At 40.3% G+C, this 21614-nt stretch overlaps 1 protein-coding gene across 2 annotated transcripts in view; it reads right to left on the reverse strand.

Moving 5' to 3' along the window:
* The window catches only part of NALF1 (NALCN channel auxiliary factor 1), a 606268-nt gene extending 584868 nt beyond the window's left edge, over nt 1–21400 (reverse strand). Inside the window, exon 1 of one of the 2 annotated variants that reach the window (XM_086328668.1) lies at nt 19956–21400. In XM_086328668.1, coding sequence (XP_086184794.1) covers nt 19956–20867 — 912 coding nt within the window. In that variant the 5' untranslated portion in view covers nt 20868–21400. The remainder of the gene's footprint in view (nt 1–19955) is intronic. The other variant, XM_086328669.1, reaches the window with a different exon arrangement.
* Between the last annotated feature and the right edge of the window lie 214 nt (nt 21401–21614).

The following is a 21614-nucleotide window of genomic DNA, read 5'->3' on the forward strand; positions in this document are numbered from 1 at the left end:
TGGTGGGCTAAGTCTATGGGGTCTCAAAGAGTCAGACACGACTTGGCGACTAAACACACACATGCACACACCACTGCACAACGGTTAGGCAGGCAGAATTTGAGCCCTAGTGAGCGTCGGGGACTGATGGCACAAGTTGCTCCTAGAAACATGTCTGCCATTCCAGAAAAGGTAAAAAGAACTAAGTATTCTAGTTGGGCCAGAATAGTTAAAGATAGATAGTTTTAAGGCCTCTATTCACAAAGGTGGTTGCTCTAAAGTGCCTTCATGTTTATTTCAAATCCCATTGCTGAAATCTTTAATCTGAATTTAGCATTATGGGCAGCATTCCAGACAAATGAGATTTATATGGATGACTAAATAGGCATATGAGATTACTCTATTGGTCTAAAAAAATCAATCTTATTATGGAATTATAGGTCACCATTTAGAAACTACAGGTTCTAAAATTCATTAATTTACCCTAAAAATGCATTTTAGGAAACAAATTGCATTCTTCTGAAGCATTTATGGGATATCATTCCATGAGTACAGCAAATCTCTTAAATTCTAAAAAATATTACAAGGCAAAGTTTAAAATTTAATTTCACACAGAAACAATTTTTGGAAGAAGTAAGACAGACTGACAATGATCACTTTCAATTTATTTAATTAAAAGTTCACTTTGTCCATGCAGAATCAAGCCTAATAAGATTCTCCTTACATATGTGTGTGTATGTATTAGTAGCTCAATTGTGTCCAACTCTTTGCGACCCCATGGATTGCAGCCTCCCAGGCCCCTCTGTCCGTGGGATTCTCCAGGCAAGAATCCTGGAGTGGGTTGCAATTCCCTTCTCCAGGGAATCTTCCCGTCCCAGGGATCAAACCCAGGTCTCCTGCATTGCAGGCAGATTCTTTGCCATCTGAGCCACCAGGGAAGTCCCTTCTTTACATATGTCCCTGCAATAAAATGTATCTGTACCTAATAATGCTGATGATCTCCTACATTAATAGTCACACATGTATCAAATACTGACGTAGTAACAAAACAAAAATGAAGATGTATCTTGCCTGAGGGAATTTAAAAATAAATGACATTGTCTCTGCTTATCTAGAGACCAATATCTCTGAGGGACCTTAACAGTAATTGACGGTCAAACAGTCTCTAGTGTGCCACCATCCATTGTCCTGCTCTTCACATCCTGGGGTAGTCCAGCCATCTCCCTTCAGTGTCGGGCTAAGTCACTTCAGTTGTGTCCGACTCTGTGTGACCCCATAGATGGCAGCCCACTAGGTTCCTCTGCCCCTGAGATTCTCCAGGCAAGAACACTGGAGTGGGTTGCCATTTCCTTCTCCAGTGCATGAAAGTGAAAAGTGAAAGTCAAGTCGCTCAGTCATGCTTGACTCTTAGTGACCCCATGGACTGGAGCCTACCAGGCTCCTCCATCCATGGGATTTTCCAGGCAAGAGTACTGGAGTGGGGTGCCATTGCCTTCTCTGTCAGTGTCAGGACTTGCTTCCAAAGAACAGAAGAGGACGAAGATGACAGCTGTCATTTTCATGATGACGTTGCATAAGACTGTAACGTCTGTCTTGCTGAGAAAATGTCCTCTTGCTGTCTTTCAAGAAGCAAGACGCCAGGCTGTGGACGAGCTGAGGGAGGGCCACCTGGCAAGGAACCAAAGGCAGCATCCCGCCGATGAGCACTGAGTACCCCAGGTCCACAGTCTGCAAGGCACGAATCCCACCAACCACAACTCGGGTTTGGAGTCTGACCTTTCCCTAGTAAAGCCTCAGTGGAGACCCCAGCTCTGGCTCACACACTCACTGCAGACTTGCTGAGGACATATCCAAACCATGTCAGACTCTGAGCTGCAGGCACTGAGAGACAATGCCATGCATTGTTTTTAGTCTAAGTTTGTGGCATTTGTTACAGAGCAATGACTAATACAGTGGAAATTCTCAACTTTGGGGCTTGGTTTTTGTTTGTTTGCAAACCAAAAATAAATAGACTTAAGCTGCTTCACTTTAAACTTCAAAAAGAAGTCAAATACAATATTATTTCAGTTTTGAAACTATCCATGAAAACTGGTAAGCACCCCCATTGAATAAAATGCTTGGTAAATGACACATGTGAGAGTTGGACCATAAAGAAGGCTGAGCACCACAAAATTGATGTTTTTGAATTGCAGTGATGGAGAAGATTCTTGGGAGTCCCTTGGACTGCAAGGAGATCAAAGTAGCCCAACCTAAAGAAAATCAACCCTGAATATTCATTGGAAGGACTGATGCTGAAGCTGAAACTCCAATACTTTGGCCACCTGATACAAAGAGCCAACTCATTGGAAAAGACCCTGATGCTGGCAAAGACTGAGGGCAGGAGGAGTAGGGGGCGACAGAGGTTGAGATGGTTGGATGGCATCAATGCACATGAGTTTGAGCAAACTTAAGGAGATAGTGAAAGACAGGGAAGCCTGGTGTGCTGCAGCCCATGGGGTCACAAAGAGTTGGACATGACTTAGCAACTGAACAACGAAAGCACTAAAACGCTGACTGGTGCTCTCCTTCATGACGACTGTTTGCCTCTTCCTTCTCTACCCAGCATTCAGACCCATGCTCCTGACCAGCCACTTGCTCCTGATTACACCAGGCCTAGTTCTCTCTCTTGATTTCTGGCTTTTAATTCTTCCCCAAATATTCCAGATAAATTGAATGTGAAAACTTGTACAAATGATGTTTAGAAAATTCCAAAGACATGGCTAGTAGGTGCATGATACGAGAAGTGATGATTTTAATATGTGAGTGAAAATGTTACTACTTCCTCCTAAGAAAGAGTAAAAACTTGTGGCTAAGAGAGAATATCATAATAATCAACCACTTGAAAACGATTTAGGTCATAAATGCAGAATAAGTTCTTCAATTTCAAGTGGGCTAGCTCACTATCAGTTCAGTCGCTCAGTCGTGTCCGACTCTTTGTGACCCCATGGACAGTTCACTATAACTTGTTAGTCTTAAAAAAAAATCGAAACATGAGGATTTCAACTGAATATTCCAGATAACGCAAAAATTTCGGCAGACACATTTTGACACTTTAATTATGTGGATGGTTGTACGAGCTTCCACTTGACTCTCCACAGATGGACGCACAGTGAGACACACGGGTGACCTAGTGAAGGCAGGAGCAGCTCTTGGAGACGACTGTGCCCGTCCCTCCGTGGCACTGTCCCTGTGCAGCCTCCAAGCGCGTTTTTCAGCTGTGCTGCACGCAACCTGCTCACAGACAGCGTATCTTAACACCACATACATCAAAATTCCTCAGATGATGACCTGGCCACAAGAGTCAGTGCATGAATAATGGTTACTAAATGAATCAAATGAACTGCCAGGAGAATATGTCACAAGAACAACTTCAACTTACCAGCACTGCTAACCAGAGAGGGGGAAAAAAATTCAATAATGCATATGGGACCACATAGGTTTCTTTTATTTCAGTGTTCATTAGTTTTACTCAGTGAAAACTCTCACTTAATGGAGAATCAGTCATTCAACAAACTATTATCGAACACAGCCCCACGATTTGTTGTTGAGTAACAAACCACCAGAATGTAGTATAAAACGGCAACTACCTCAGTACAGCTATGATTCTCTGCCTCAGGAAATCAGACATCACACACAGGGCAGCTTTTCCGTCCTCTGAAGTGTCTGGTGCTTTAGAGGATTTGAAGGGCTCGTGGTGACTTAAATGCTGGGCGGAGGGCTCACCTGGAGGCTTCACTCACATGTGTGGCACCTGGCCCGGGACAACTCAAAGGCTGGGCTCAATCGAGACCGTTCATGAGAAAGCCTACCCGTGGTCTTTCTATGTGGCTTGGGCTTCCTTACTGGATGGCGGTCTTGGGTTCACTGGCAGCCCAAAGCTTCAAGAATACGTGTCCTGGCGAACAAGGAAGAAACTGCATAACCTTGAATCACCTACCTTGGAAGTCACGGAGCACTATTTCTGGCCGGTCTTTTGAGTGAAGCAGTCATAATAAGCATACCTGGATTCAGAGGGAGGGCACCCTCTCAGGTGGAGAAGCATCAAAGAATCTGCCTCAATGTTTTATAACCATCACGAGCTCAGGTTTTCTTTCTTTTCTTGTTTAAAAAATGATTACACAAAAAATAAGAATAAGTCATAATTCCTGGCTTAAAGGGTCGTCTCAAAATCTAACAGGAGAAACAAATGGGCAGGTACATATGTATGAAGTCAATTGCATGGATTTATCATGTAAACCATCCACATGCTGCTAGAAACTGTCTTCAAGCTAATGTTTTTGGTTATTTTCAACTTTCTTTCTTTTCAATAATCTTTGAAAATCAAGGACTGGTTTTATACTATAGCAATGTAATAGAAAACAAATATAATTGTCAAGAGTTTTAAGTAAAAGTCTTATGCTCTTTGCTTACTTTTCTGCAAAATGGGGAGAGTTGTCTGACCTACTTCAGAGAATTAAACAAATTGGGTCTAGCAGCAACCCTGGGTGCTAATTGTGAAGCACGCACACACATGATCGTAACAGGGAGGAAAACTGTCCTCCAACTTTGGGCATAGCTTTGCTGCCTGCCCATGAATCAAATCAAAATTTAAAAAGCAAAATTAATATTTACAAAGATAGAGAAATAGCTTTTCATCATTTTTTCCCTATACTTGGGTTGCTGACTGATTAACAAACTTTCTTCATCAGAGGGCCAAAGCAGTCACTATACTTATATTTATTTCTATATGAATAATACAAAAAGTCCCTGAATACCCATTAGGGAGTCAGCTTCTTCCTTGTCATATTGCTAACACTCTAGCTCATTCCACACTGTGAAATGACACCGAAATGCTTGGAAAGTGGTTTTTTTAAGCCACAGTGCCAGTTTACCAAATTATAATAAATATAACTTACACAGACTGTAATACTGGCATAATTAGCAAACATTTTCCTCCCCACACACCATTGATTCTTTTTTAAAACAGTATTGAATTATGAAAAAAATTAAACATATAGAGAATTTGAAAGACTAATAACTAAACACCCATATAATCATAACAGATTTGGCAAATGTTACCATAATTATTATACTTTTATATTTCCATCCAAACTACATCAAAGCAAGTCACAGATGTCACAATGCTCTCCTTAAGTGGAAAGTGATATTTTAAGACATTTCTCTGTCGGTTACTTAAACTTTTGGAACTATCTGACCTATCTAGGTGATTTCTCAGATGATATAACCATTGTAAAGTTTATTTTTCCAGTCTCTCAAAATTCATAAACTAATCAGCAGAACTAAACAATGATATATTTTTTCTATATCAGAATTTTTTTTAATTGCTTTTCTGAAAAGGTTCAGGGATGAATAGTTATTTCTTTCTTTAAGTGACCAGATTAAGGAAACACATCCCCACTGCAAGCTATGGAATAATTACACTGTTTATTACTTTTGAAACCCATAATTACCCATAAAGAAGCATGTACAAATAAAATACTATGTTTATATTTGCCATATAAAAAGCGCTCTTGTTCAGCAACAAAGATATCAAACACCATATTTTATAAAATTAGTATTTTGTAATTATTTGACTTAGGGCCGATTGTATTTTTAAGAGAGAAAAAGTTAATTTATAAGCAAGTTAGAAGAAACAATTTCATGTTGAAATTACAGCACTGTCCTGATTTCAAAGCTCTAAGTGAAATCTAATTTCCATTTACAGGTTGAAAGTGAGACCACTTGAAAAGAAATATTTGTTACCAAGTTGTGTTTTTTAGTAGCAGATTATGAACACAACAGTTTTAGCTTAAGAGATTTACATGCCTTTTAACCCTGTTCTCATTAACAAGTACCTAGAAAAAGAAAATCAAATATTCTCCTGGATTTTCCCTCATATTCCTTGCTTCTTTACGTTAGTAAGTACCCTGTTTATATATAAAGTTCTTACATTTTTTTCATGTCCATATATGAGTCACACATGATGAAGCATCTGATTATTTATTCTTTTTTTAACTGGGTGCGCTGTGGGATATCTTTTATCTCAGTGCCTAAATTACTATTGCCATATAATAATAGTGCTCAAGTTATCTAAGAACAGTTACCACTAAAGATCTGTTTTTAAAAGGAAATATTCATTCGTCCTTATACTATGTTTTTTTACTATAGAGCACCAAAAACTATGACAAAGTGCATTCCCAGAGGCGATGATTACAAATTAAGTTATTAAAATGTTCTTTATGGAGCATCCTTTAATAGATCTGGATGGCAAAGAAGATTAAAATAACCACTGTGATCACTCTGAGAAAATGGGTGTGTTTTCTTCAGGCCTGACACTCTTTTGGCCCCTCTGATCCACCTGCTGAAATCCAAAGCAAGCACTGGCAGCCCTGAGCATGGCCCTTCACCATTAACTGGAGAAATCAGAGGAACTGAGCTGAACAGCCTCCTGAGAAATTCTCTTTAATAATTTACTACATTAAATGCATCATATATTGTCACAGTGGAAAAAGAAGGAAAAAAAAAAAAAACGGGAGAATAAGAATAGGCTCAGGGCCATACAAAACAGCCCAGAATGGAGACCACATTGTACAAACAAAAATAAATTCTGATCATCAATCACACAGGAAGTGGGGACCTGACTGACCATCATGTGTTGCCTCTGGTCTCTCTGCAGCCAGTCACACGGAAGTGGGGAGTGGGGACCCCCATAACCATCATGTGTTGCCTCTGTCTCTGCAGCACCTTCACCTGGTCATGTGCATGTCAAATGTCAGGCCACTAGATAAACTAATATATTTAGATGAAGGGAAAATGTTTTTCCTAAACAGTATCTGCGTGTCTCCTGCATTGCAGGTGGATTCTTTACCTGCTGAGCTATCAGAGAAGCCCAGACAATATCCGTCATGAGCTAACTCTTCCATACTTCACCTACAACAAAATCTAGTCTTGACTTGAAAAAAAAAAGTAAGTCGTTGAGTGCCTTTAGCTATAATGTTTTCATTTTTATTAATATAAACAAGTGATAAAGAAATGCAAATTTGTACTGCTGAGTTTTTGCATTTCCCTTTCCCTTTTCACTTTCATGCATTGGAGAAGGAAATGGCACCCCACTCCAGTGTTCTTGCCTGGAGAATCCCAGGGACGGGGGAGCCTGGTGGGCTGCTGTCTGTGGGGTCGCACAGAGTCGAACACGACTGAAGCGACTTAGCAGCAGCAGCAGCTTTTGCATTTAACTATTTAAAGTGGGTATTGTGGAAAAACTTGAACATCCATCCAATTAGAGTGCAATGCTGGAGAAACTCTAATACAGAACCTAACTTGTAGCTCAGCTGGTAAAGAATTTGCCTGCAGTGAGGGAGACCGAGGTTTGATCCCTGGGTTGGGAAGATCTCCTGGAGAAGGAAATGGCAACCCACTCGTCTTCTTGCCTGGAGAATCCCATGGACAGAGAAGCCTGGCGGGCTGCAGTCCATGGGGTCACAAGAGTCGGACACGACTTAGCTACTAAACCACCACCAACAGTCAGTGAACTTCGAGTTGGGCGCATTTGCCATGCTGCTGTCTGGACAGCACAACCGGGGCGAAGCCCAGCCTCTCTGTCCATGTTAAAACTGACTCTTTATCAGCATTTTAAAGGCTCTACCTTCATGAAATAACTGAAGATTATAAAAAATCAACCCTGCTGCCCTCAGAGAACCATTTTAGATTTTGTTACAAAAAGCTCAAGCGCTTAATGTATGAAACATAAGGTTACAGATCTGAGGCTTACAAACATTCAAGGGTCTTGTTAACTTTCTCCAGATCTTTAAGTTATTTGCAAATAAATTATTTCTCAAAGACTAAACAAACAAAAAGAGTTTGGTCACTCTTTTAATATGCTCGCTCTTATCAAAAATTATTTAGATAAATAACTGCTTTGACTTCTTGTAGGTGAAGCAGCATATACTCGGTTGGCCTGTTCTATCCATAAAGTCATACGATCAAAAAAATACAAGGACCTAAAGATTGAATCATTTATTTTAATAATTTTAAATAGCCAATTAATTGCACAGAGAAATCAAGTCCATGACTGAGCAGCTGATAACTACGCCAGCTGAAAATAATCTATATTCATCAAAGAAGCCAAACTATGCTGACAAGGATTTTGTTTACTCAGACTTGAATTCCATCTCAGTGGAATTTTCAGACATAGTAAATGAAAATGAACCTTTAGTTTAAAAAGTCTAAACTTCAATGATAAGGAAAGGGCTCATTTTTTTCATAAGTGACTTCTAAATTTTCAATACATATTTAGAAAATCCATGGGGCAGATTGAACATATCTGAATCTAGTCCTAATTCGCCAGCCCTCTACAAAGCTAATCAGATGTAAGCCTCGCAGCTCCACTGACAGCTAGGTCATCTGCACTTGCCTGCGGCCTTTTTCCCCACGTGATGACACCTGGATTTTGACATGACGCCACAGCCTCAGAAAGCGCAGGTGCCCATAACTCCTTGCTTAGCAGCCCATAGGGACCTGTCTCATTTTCACTAAGAAGAAGGAGAAATTCTGTTTTTGTTTGTTTGTTTGTTTTTAATTGTTTAAGATTCAGATTCACCTTTTTAAAAATACTTGCTTCTCTTCAGACAGACTCTCGCTGCTTATCTAGGGTCACTGTGACTCCCAAGATTAAATGCATCACCAGTGCCTTTTTAAATGCCTCTACGGAAAATAAGTCAAAAGTCTCTATCAGGGAGTTGACCTGCACCAGGACAGCTCTGGTCAGAAACTGATGACTGGATCAGAAGGGGACAAACTTGTCAATGGTTTCCATCAGCTCAGTGTCTAACAGTCGGGTGAGCTTTGCAGGGTGACGCCATCCTGTCTTCTCAGAGTAGCCTGGATGAACAAATGAGAGCTCCACCCATCCACTGTATATATATATATATATATATACATACATACACACACGCACTGCCCACACGGCTTGCAGGATCTCAGTTCCCCAACCAGGGATAGAGTCCAGGTCATTACAGTGAACGTCCGGAATCCTAACTACGAGGCCACCAGGAAACTCCCTCGCCAGCTACATTTTTTATTATATACCTGTTCCTTCTCTCCTCAACATGGATATGTATGTATCCACATCTTGCAGGAACTGATGGAACAGCCATGTAAATCTAGGTGTTTCTGACTTTTAGGCCTCTGCTCTTCTCCTATACCCAGCTGCTGTAACAGAAACACTGGATGAAAGAAGTTATAATTTCTCTTATGTGCCAAAGAACTTTATGTTCTATCCACTCCTGCTGTCAGCCACCCACATTCTCCCCCTAGAAAATTAAAAAAAAAAAAAAAAAAAACTAGATGAGCAATGATTTGCAGCAGAGTGAACACATTATAATAAAGTCAGAGGCCATGAGATTAAGAGCCAGATACTACTGGTTTGAGTTCTGTCTATGCCACACCTGTCTGTGACAATTCTGGCTCACTTTCTACGTTCTCTAAGCCTTAATTAACCCATTTGTTGAAGCAAGACCCCCGCTTCCACATGGCAATTTTTATTAAGTTAAAGAACCTTGCTGTGCCTTTTCTTTCTGAGGGTAACCATGTACTGTTCCCAGAGCACAGCTCAGTCTTCCAGCCTACCCTGTTCAGTCTGGCGTATCTCGGTGCCTGCCACGTTGGCCTCGTCCACCAGCTGTAGTTCAAATGCTGAGGCAACCTTTAACTCTACTTCCTCTCCCCCCGCCAATTAATAAGAACACTAAGCATGGCAGAGTGTGTAAATGGAGGGGCAGAGAGGAAAATAACAGGGGCAACCGAAGCAGAACACAAAGACAAGTAGTAGAGGGTTCAGCAAAGGGCTCCAACTTTCAAAATGGAGCTTGGAGGCACAGGAGACTCTGCAGTGCCTGACGAACAACATAACAGAGAATTTCCCCCAAGATTGTTTTCACCCCAAGGTTTCCAGGAGATGGACGGTTATTACAATGGTTTCTCCATGTGTCCTCCCCCAAACGTTTGTACACGAAAGGGCTCAAGTCCCTTTGCAGTAATCTAAGAGGATCCACTGAGTCTAAAACCCAGCACATGTTAATTTTTAATCTGAAATAACAAGGGGAAAAGTCAAGCTTTAGGAATGCAACATTTTCACCCTGAATTTTTGTTTTCAGCTGAATTTTTGTTTTCCGTTTCATTCTAAAGACTCACCTTTAGTCACCTTCCCAAAGAAGCAGAAGGGATGTAGACATAGTAAAACCAGGTTTATCATGCAAAATACAAAGTCTGTTTATAAAACTCTTGTAATTGACTGTTGCTTACCAGAAAATTTACATGAGATCTCAAGTGAAGCAATTTTACTGATTTCCCCACAGCTTTCTCCCCATGGATTTTAATGAACTGCTTCTACTTATTGGGCATCATCAAGCCCCAGGTTAGATACTTCAACATGCATGGGAGTCTCTTGATTTCTTCCCATAACTGTCTTATGAAAGAGGTGCTAGAATCCCTATTTTAGGTTATTTGCATGATGTCATATAATTAATAAGAGATGAAACTGGGAGTTGAACCCAGTCTATCCTCAATACTTCTTGTAACTATCTTACTATACTTCTCTATTAGGTTTAAAATTAATTTCTATTTTTAGAACTTTCTATCAAACATACTAAAGATTTTTGAAGAAAACAGATATTGAGATAGCCATATTTAATTCCACAGACTCTATAAATATGTCACTGAACCCCAGGACAGCACATTTCTAAAGAAAATAATTCACAGTGACACATATAATTATTTATGATCTCATATTTACAGCTAATAATTATTTTCTATTATTTGAAAATGAATATTCTACTTTATTTAAGCATTTTCAAGATAACAATTGTACTTATTATCTGAAATTCTGAAATTAAAGCATTGTTCCTCTTTAAAATATAAACAATAAAACAAAGGATCTTAGCTGCACAGCACAATGAACAAAGATAAAACCTCCCTCCTTCCCAAGAATAAGCAATAAATTAGAGCCTGTCCTCTTTCCTTTGGGATCTGGGGCCTTTGCTAATTTTTTCTGAAAGTGATACTTTCAATATCATACTCCCATCTGGGTCCCAGATCAAAAGCTACAAATATTCTAATGCTTATTTCATCATAAAATATTTATTCCTTTAAACTCACATCTTCCCGCCTTTTCATTTCCTTTTTCTTTTCACCACCGAACTTAATGAAGAATCGTTCAAACTAGTCTTTATCTCCTCAACTCCAGCTCATTCCTTAATGCATCACAATTTGACATCTCTTTCATCATTCTATTGAAGCTAGTCTTGAAAGGTTCAACAAGACTTGATTGTCAAATGCAGTGACCTATTTCTAGGCTTCATCCTACATGTTCTTTCTGAAACATAAGACACCCTTGACTGACTCTACATCCTTCTTAAAACTCCTCCCTATATTGTTCAGATCTTCACATGCTAAGGGTGCTCTCCTTTCTGTCCCCCTCTGCCCCTCCCCGCCCACCCTCCCCCATTCTCTCTCTGTTCTCATCCTCCCGTTTTCACTCTCGTTCCCTGATTCTTTTCGGTCTCTAGTTCTGGTCCCTTTTCTGCCCAGACCCTTTAACGTTGCTCTTCCTCAGAATTCATCCTTGACATTCTCTCCACGTAATCTGTTTCTGTTAAATCATCTACTCTCTGCCCACAGCTTCCTAGATCAAACTACATCACATGTAGAGAGGAAATGCCGCACCAAAGGCCCTACTTATACGATACACTACCTACTAACATCTCCTGATGGCATCATCTCCAAGAACGGACTCCTGTCGTTTCACCAGTCTCAATCCCAATGCGTTCTTCCTCCTGTATTTGCTATTTCATTCCATGCATCCACATCCAGAGTATCACCTTTCCTAAAGTCTGAATCAAATCCTTCCTCTACATGGCAACTGGTAAATTAGAACCCAGAAAAGTCTCCTGAATCTTGCTTTCTTCTCCCCTTCCATAGCCACCATAGTCATTTAGAATATTCTCTCCATCCTGGTAGCCACTAGCCACCTGGGGTTATTTAAATTTAGACTAACTGAAATGAAATATAATTTGAAATTTAGTTTCTGACATCACTTCACCCTCTTCCAACCTATCAACATATTGCTGCCAGGGCTAAGTTTTGAGGAAAACAAACCATCTCAAGTAAATCACTTGGTTAAAATTCCTCTCTGATATTACATCACACAGAGGATGAGATTCAAGCCCTTAGCATGGGATACACGGTTCTTCACAACTGAGCACTAATCTCTCTCCAGAGACATTTCCTCTTGCCATATAGCTCTTGCCATATAGCTTACTCAATGTGTGAGTGGAAGTATGTCCCCCCAAATTTATACACTGAAGCCCTGACCCCTCAGTGTGATTGTATTCAGAAAGAGGGCATATAAAGGGCTAATAAAGTTTAGATAAACATTAAGATTTCTAACTATTGCAGATTTCAGGCAATATGTACACAATTCTCAACTCATAAACTCAACATCTTTTAAAACACTGTGGTAAAAATTGGATGGCTGTTGAAAAATGTTAGACAACAAGTGACTGTATCTCACTGAACTTACGAACTCAGTGTAAGGACTACCACATATTTCCAAAGTCTGCTTCCCTCCCTTCAAAACTGTATCTATATCCATCCTCTGTGCCACTCGAAATGGAAATCTAAGCGTTCTGCTGGTAGTCATACCATTTATTCATAGTCATAACTGGCCCCCCCAACAAGACTTTATGAACCTGGAATTCTTGGCCATTCATTCCAGCTGTCTAGGACTCCCAAATTTCTGCCATCATAGCTTTCTATATCATCTATAAAACACTTTTAATGATAAATGAAAAATTAAAAAGTATTTGTGGATTTATATACTTATCTCTTCACTATTCAAGATGAACTGTGGTGTTCATTGGAAGGTCTGATGTTGAAGCTGAAACTCCAATACTCTGGCCACCTGATGCAAAGAGCTGACTCATTTGAAAAGACCCTGATGCAGGGAAAGATTGAGGGCAGGAGGAGAAGGGGATGACAGAGGATGAGATGGTTGGATGGCATCACTGACTCAATGGACATGAGTTTGGGTGGGCTCTGGGAGTTGGTGTTGGACAGGGAGGCCTGGTGTGCTGCAGCTCATGGTGTCGCAAAGAGTCGGACACAACTGAGAGACTGAACTGAACTGATTCAGTATGACTGTGATGATCATAATGAAGGGAGAAAAGAAAACACAATAAGGTGAGGAAGTGAGCTTGATCTTTAACACTACCAGCTGTTTGAGCTCGGGAGAGTTAACTTTATGTCCTCACTTTATGCATCTGTAAAATATGTGGTAGAACTTATAAAGATGGCATGATTAAATGAATTAGACTAGTTCCTGACTTCTAATCAACTCGAAAACCTGTTAGCTACTACTGAAGCTCGTCCTGGCACTTAAACTTCTGAGTGACTCCGATCATTTTCTGAGAAAACAAATACTTTGTCATGATCATATGTTTAAATCTTAGTTCAATTTTTTTTTCCCCAAATAAACTAAGTCAGTGACAGTTCAGGAGGAAAGAGACTGATTATTCCTGATGGCAGTGGAGATGCAGAGAAGTAAGACTTCTGAACTCTGGGTGTCCCATGGGACACAGGCCCTGCTAGTGAAGCCTCCAGATGCCAGGAGAGGATTCAGCCAGATGAAAGCAAGAGGGCACACTGACAGGAAGAAGAGGAAATCGAGGGCTGAGGACTCACGGTTTTGAGTAGAGCCCAATTTCCTTCTCAAGAGGGGCAGAGCATCTCACATATATAATTCCCATGTATTTCTAAAGAAGTAATTATTGCATCCACCCATTCCACATACATATAGATATACTACTACGGCTGCTAAGATCAGTAACTGAATTTAAACACTAGCAAACTTGCATTTTTTTGCAAGATTTTTCTTTTTTACCATCCATAATAGCATCTACAACTTTTTCTTTTAATAAATGACTCTGTGTAGAAACAGAGAGGAAAGGTCAGCTACTAACCTTTTAACACTTTAAACACCCAAGAAGGAAATATTTTCATGCATTCTACACAACGCATAGCATAAACCATGAACTATTACCAAAGAAAGGCAGATGTGAATTCCTGTTCTCAGTTTTAAAGAATCGAAGGAATTTAAAACATTTTATTACTGAAATTTCATTATTTGGATTGTAAGGTTTTATTGCTTATTAATTTAAGGTAAAACTTAAATTTAGTGTTTCACAGCATTTCTAATCTAAACTTTAAAAAAATAAAATGTGATGATATTACAGTCCCTTCAAAACAGAACAATGATAAGATCCCTCTAAAATGAATTCCTAAATTAAGTGTGATAGCATTCTGTGTCTACTTAGCAATTTGTACCTTCACAACACTCTATGAATGTCAACTAGTTATTCCAGTATGACAGAAATAAGTAAGAGAGGAGATATGGCTCGTCACCATAATGGAGAAAGAACAATAAAAAAGAATTAGTAATTCTCTAGGTTGAATAAAGTAAATAGGTGAAGAAAGAATAAACCAAACCACATGAAATACTATGACAAGCTGAAATGTTTTCTCTTAAAACCAATGCATACTTTTGAAAAAGTCTAAATTTTAGCCATTTATACAAGCTAAAATTAGAGACAAAGTAAGGAGGCTGAGGCTCCTCTAATCAAATAGTTGATCGTCTCACAGAGAAACAATCTGATTTCTGCACTCATGCGCTCAGCCCATTAGTGAACAACAGAATAATGCCTCAGTTCTGGCTAAAAGACAGAAAATCCACAGCCAGTAGGCCCATCCTTGAATGTTCGAAGCTCCGGCCTTTTCTGCGGCCTTCTCTCCGTGTTCTTCCTTGGCGCGTTCCCTAAGGCTCGCACACAACTGGTTCGCATTCATCCGACTTCCTCCGCCCCGCCACAGGGTATTCGCTCCCTCTAGTCCGGTAGCCTTTACCACTTAGAAACAGTGTAAGTTCCTTTCTCATCTGTTGAACCAGTGAGGCTATTATGTATTACAGAGGCGCAGGACCTAAAAGGTCTTTCCACTTCACTTGTCACTCAACTAGAACAGCGGTTCTCACCCTAGGCTGCACAGCGCCAGGGAAACTGGAAGAGCCCAAGCTCATGACGCAAGTCAGGCCAATGAAATCAGAATCTCTTCGGGCTGGGCGTATTTTCAAAGATTCCCAGGATATTCTGCTGTAATGCCAAGGACCACTGATCTAGAGTAAATGTTAACTGATACTGAAGAAATATCTTTTGAGTGTAAGTCAACATAAAGCGAACAATGACATGTTTGGTGCCTAGTCAACATGAGGTCAACATAGAAGATTAAGATTGAAACGGAAATGAGGAATTGAAATTGAGGCAATAGGTCAATAATGCAAACCAAAATAGTATTGTGTTTCAAACAGCTATCTATAGATTTGTTTTTGTACATTCAATCTACTATCAAAATATATCTTGATGCATTCTGATTTATTTGTGGGACAGCATGAGACTGAGAACATTATTTGATTTTTTTTCTTTATACTTTAATTCACCTTGCATATGCAGACACCAATCTCATCTAATTAAAGTGATTAAAACCAATGTATAACAGCAATTATTAAAATTTTGTGGTTATGCCCTATATAGCTACTAATCTGACCCAGTTACAAGTCAGAATTTTTTTTAAAAAATCATTCCTTGGTTTATAAAGCACCCCATTTTTATATGGGGCAAAAATATTAAAAATTAAAATCTGGTCATAAAAAGTTATGACAGTGGCTTTGACCTTATAAATGGCCTTATTAGTGGTTAAAGTGACCATCTGACGGTTAGACTGTGTGATATTGCAGAGAAGTGATTCAGTTATAAAAATATGATTTGAAAATACTACAGTGGTAGAATGCAAAAGAGGTCTATTTGCAGATGTATTCCACATTCCGGATACTGTCATAATATATACAGTAGCACTAAACTGATTACAGCAAAATATTTTATATATAATATTTAAGTGGAAAAAATTGTTATTTTATTTCCTTAAAAATCATTTTAAAATATCTACAGGATATGACACTAAAATAAATAAGAATTTTAAAATGACTTTTTGTTTAAACTATATATTATGTAACCAAATTTTACATTCTCAAACTGCTTAATGTTTTTGAGTGGTTTCTGCAAAGGATACACAAAGCTCTGAGTATCACAATTGCTACATACGAGGAACATTAGCAGAGTATTCTTCTGATCATTGTCTGTTATATAAAATATGCAATGTAATTTAGCATAAAATTATGAAATAAAAGTATAAGAATGCATACATTCTTGCAGTATAAGGATTATAATCTATTCTAAGAGAATTAAAATACAGTGGTACAGTGATTTATATTAGAATCTAATCTCAAACTCACTTTTCCTGACCATCTGTCTTGAGGAATAAAACTATTAGTACTAAAAGTTTACCTGTAACATGGACATTTATATTCCCTAAATATTTGTTTTATAATATGTAATTTCAAGAATGCCTAGAAGCTAAAGAATGGTGTATTAAAAAAATCTTCATAAGAAAAACAACTAAACAAAAATTAAGGCATTTTAATAATGTACATTGTAATTGTTTATGATTGGAAGAGTGTATTTTTTAATATTGCCAGCCATCTTGAAGACTTTCACAGATTTGTCAGATTCCTGCTGTATGTTAAAAACATTATTTAGAATAAAACTGCAAAGTTCAGAGAAGAATTACTGTCATAATTTTTGCTACTTGAATGCTATAGTTTAAATGATATATGCGGAAGTTCTTGTTCTTTACCATAAATTAATTCCCAGATAAAAGTGTATATTTATTTTAAAAATTAAACCAGCTATCTCTAAGAATATTAAAAAATATTCTTGGGTGTAAATGATTTCTATTATATATTGCAAATAAACCTTTACTAAAGTAAATCCAAGCTATATTTGATCTCCAATGACTACGGGTCCAAAGCAATATGATTTGATTAAGTCAATATTAAGAGTTTTTTTTTTTTCACTATAATGGGCCAAAAGTCCCTTAAATCAAGTTCAATAAAAATTAAATTTAATCCATTTTAATTGCATACCTACATGGAATGTGGCATTTTTTGTTTAATGGGAGCAATTATAAAACTAGAAGGCAATAATATGTCCTAACTTTTCAAGTTTGGGAGTCACTATATTAATCATGTAATTATACATGGGTATTATAAAGTTAATGTATTTCTTCTAAAATATGAATTCTAATTATTTGTATAATTAATATTATAGCATATATCCTATATATAAATGTATAAATATATTAATAAACCATTAAATTAGATTTTTTTCATGAATATATTACCAACTCTGGAAATATAATGCATTTACTTTTAATGTAGCTTAAGACTTTGTCATTAACCTTAAAATGTAGAAAATTTTGCATGGACTATATATCTTTAACATTGCCCTTGAAGATAGATAGACATCATTTCAAATTATAAGCATGTTTGAAATAAGTAAAAGTGTTCAGAAAGAAACTCAGATGCATTCTTCAAAGACCACCAATAGCATTTTAAGTTAAGTAATATACTTTGTATGTGGATATGATCACAGTTTTGCAAAATCATAAAGAAGCTGTATGTTAAGCTAAGGATCTAATTAATAGATTTGTAAATTATCAACCAAGAACACACACTGAACACACCTCACCCTGGCACCCAAAATTTGAGACTGTGTGAAAACAGTTATCCTGGAATAAATGTCAAGTGTTTCTAACTGACAACCAACCAACCAACCAAAAAATAGCTCAAGGCATCACAAGTAATAAATCCTGTGTTGTGGAGATGAAAAACTCAAATGTCTGTGTTTACTTTTCAGTATGAAGAAATGTTTCTAAAAGGAGTTAAGATTTTTTTAATGTGCTTTTGTGCATATAGCTCACAATGACTACTTTATATGAAAACATAATCCAGAAGTAGTTCCTAATATTACATCTTCATTTAACCTACACTATACCTTATAGCTATGATGATATACGTATAAAGTTGATAATTATTTCAGGTCAAGAGAAAACTCTATATTTATTGATATATACATACATGTATAGATATTTATTATGTGAATATTCAAATAAAATAAATTTGACAGGCTTATTTAAGAATATTCTGTAGTCTGAAATGTAGACTACCTTGTGAATACTGAGCCTATGCAAACTGAAGTAACTAGAAATTTCTATGAGAGTTTACATTCAAGGAAGCAAGAAAATTCAAATTATTACAAGGGATCACTTTAAACATAAATATACTGAAACCTTTGCAAGTTTTTTACTGGTAGTAAAATTAGTAGACAGATCCATTTCCTTGCAATTCTGAGGAAACATTATCTTGTCAAAATAAATAAGTATGCAATAAATATACTAGTCATTCATTAGTAACTTCTACCATTAAGATTAATTACCAGGCATATGGTTAAGAAGAATATATAAAAATCTTTTAAGATCCATTTATCTAATGAAGCAGCATTCCAAATTAATGCTGCAAATGCAATATCATTATCTGCAAAGAAGATACGTTTCTGGTCTTAAAGAATGTTGGCAAAGCAAGCTTAGTTTTAGTTTAGCTTAGTTGTCAAAAGCACAACTAATCAATACAAGCTAGAATACAGCCCTTGAACTGTGTTCAGTTTGAGTAGGTATCCTTTAGGCCAGTTCTCTTGTGAAAGCATCACAAGAACCCTTTGATCCATACTGCCCTTGACCACACTTTTCCAGCAAGGGAGGCAAAGGAGGCTCAGTTGTGTTCCTTAGGGGAGGTTCGGGGTGTGATGAAGAGAAAGGTAGAGAGACAATATGGCGGATTATTTCTTTTGAAAAGCAATACTATTTTATTGCATTAAGAGATTACCTTTGGGACAAAATATCAAGGTTTATTGAGATTCTGCCATCATTTCTTTCCCTACTAAAAGGTCACTGCAGTATCTTCATCTTCAACGGAGCTCTTGAGCAAATCTCATTTCAGCACCATGGACAGCAACACTTCTACTAGGACATGTGCCCATGGTCACATTTGCCATTTCTTAAGAAACTTGCATACACTATTCCTTTGTGAATCAGCAAGGTTTACAGCCATTATTATATTCAACAGGAAGGGGCTGAAGATAATATATGCTATTAATGAGTTCAGTATTTTTTAGTCATGGCGTTAAGCATTTGCCAATTAATACTTCCTGAGAGCATCCTGAAAATTCAAGCTAATTACATAAGGTGACTAATAAATAATCTAACACTGATCAGTTATCACCAGATACGTAATCAAATTTTCTACTCACACTGAGCTTCTGATCAATAACTATACACATTTCTAAGAGAAAACAAGAAACTCGTGTGAGTAAATACGCTTAGGAAGGCCCCCCAAACTTTCAAAACAACAAGAATTACTCCTGGAAAACACGTAAAACGCTTTTAGTTCTTCCCACATAAACAATCACAAACACTTTCTCTTGTCTCTTTGGCCAACCAGCTTAATTTGTCACTATCAGAGACTTCATGTGTCAGGTCCATAAGCCAGACCACACATGCCTGTCTTAGCCTGTTCTGATTTCAGCTGTGGTCACCAGTATGCAGTCCCATCACAGTCTTCCTCACAAGCTTCACTCAAATTACATTAAAAAAAAAAAAAAAAAAGTGGCAGAATCTGAACCAACTCCGTAGCTTTAAGAGATAGTTAAAGCACTGGCTTTATCTCAGAAGACCAGAGTCCTCTTGATCTTCCAAGGATTCTCAGAAGGCACTGATTCATCAGCAATTCACAAGAGAGACCCAAGTCAAGCAGCAGGTCAGGCGCTTAGAACCACAAAAACAATGGTCGAAGTAACAAAACCAGAGTCAAAAAGCGACTTTAAAACTCTAGAAGACACCTCCACCCAACACACACAGAGATAACAGCGCGAGGAAGGGGGGGGAAATCCACGGGTTCCTACCTTACAGTCCTCAGGACACGATTTCACCGAGTACTCCTCCGATTGTAAGTATTTATGCAGCACGCTTTCAAACTCTTCGTACTTCTCCTGAGCGTGGTGGTCGTAGTCCTGGTAAGCCTCGACGCACTGTCTGCAGGTGGTCATCTCCCCGCCCTCCTTGAGCACCACATCCAGACTACAGTTCAAAGTGTTGGGACTGGACAACCCGGAGAACAACTCCCAAAGTGTGTAGGAATTACAAAACGAAAGGTAAAAATCCGACAAGTTCCAGAGCGGAGTTGGCTGCGGCGGGCCCCGGGTCTGCTGCCCCTGCTCCCCCCGGGCCGCTGCCCCCCGACTCCAGTTCCTGGCGCACACGGCGTCCGCGCTGTCCACCGTGAAGCACTGGCCCGAGGAGGCGCCCTGCGGGTAACAAGTCTCCAGGCGCCACGCGGGTCTGGCAGAGTTTCCTGGAAGAAGAGGCTTGCCCCGGCTGTCGGTGCCTCGGCCGCCCTTGCCGCCGCCGCCGCCTCCCAGGGAGGGGGGCAGGGTGGGGGACGGGGAGGCGGAGAGGAGTCTGTGAGCCTGGGCGGCGGGCGAGGGCTCCCCCATGCTCGCCAGGAGCGCGGGCCAGGACGGCTCGTGCTGCCGCTGCCGCTGCCGCTGCTCCTGCCGCTGCCGCTGCTGCCGCTGCTGCTGCTGCTGCTGCTGCTGCTGCTGCTCCTTGTCCCGGGCGCGGGTCAGCTTGGCCTCGGCGCAGAACCACAAGTGATCAGAGAGCAGGACTGTGAAAAACAAGAGAGAGGCCAGAGACAGTCGCCATTTCTGAGCCCTCTCCGAATCGATGAACGGTTTCTCGTTCTCCCGGGGTGCTGCCAACCAGATTTTTAATCCGTCGTCATACTGCCGACACATCCAAGCACCCCTGGTCATATTTTGGGAGCGCACAGCCCTGGCCGACTCCACCGCGAGGGCTCCGGTGCCGGTGTCACCACAATATGCATTGACTTAGGGGTTCGATTGCCTTCTCCCCTCCTCCCTTTCCTCTCTCTCCCTCGCTCCTCGCTCTTTGCCTACATCAATATTACCAGGCTTCGGAGGGAGGCAGGACTCGCTTCCGACCTAAGCATCCGCCGACCCCATCCTCTGTCGAGTGGGAAACAACAATGCAGAGACAGGGAGGCAGGGGGGAGAGGGTCGCCCGGAGGCGGCGGCGCGGCTGTGGCCGGCGGCGGGCCGGGTGCAGGAGGCGACGGCGGAGGTGGCGGGGTGGCGGCGCCTGTCAGCCGGGCACGGGCAGGGCGCGGGTCCCCATGGCCCCGCGGAGGACGGCCCGCTCTCCCCGGCCAGGGGCACGCCGCGTCTCCGCTGCCCACGGACTGCGGCCGGAGCGCCTCGCCGGCGCCTCCTCCCCACCCCCCGCCCGCTGCTCCTTCCTGGGCTCCTCCGGCGGCTACTTCTCGCTCGCTCTGCTCGAGTCCGGAGCCTGGGCGGCCGCCGGCAGGGCGCTCCCGCCCCCCCACCCCCCAGCCCGCGCTCCGGCCGCCGCCGCTGCCGCAGGTCCGCCCGCGGGCGCCGGGCTCCGACTGCTGACGCCGCCTCCCCCGGACCTCGGGGCCGAATCGCCTGCGCTGGGCCTCCCGAGAGCCACAGTCATCTTCAGTCCCCGGCTAAGTTGCC

Source organism: Bos grunniens, chromosome 12, assembly GCF_055505025.1.
Source record: "Bos grunniens cultivar Pamir isolate PY7600 chromosome 12, Bosgru_T2T1.0, whole genome shotgun sequence".
In the NCBI taxonomy this organism is placed as follows: Eukaryota; Metazoa; Chordata; class Mammalia; order Artiodactyla; family Bovidae; genus Bos; species Bos grunniens.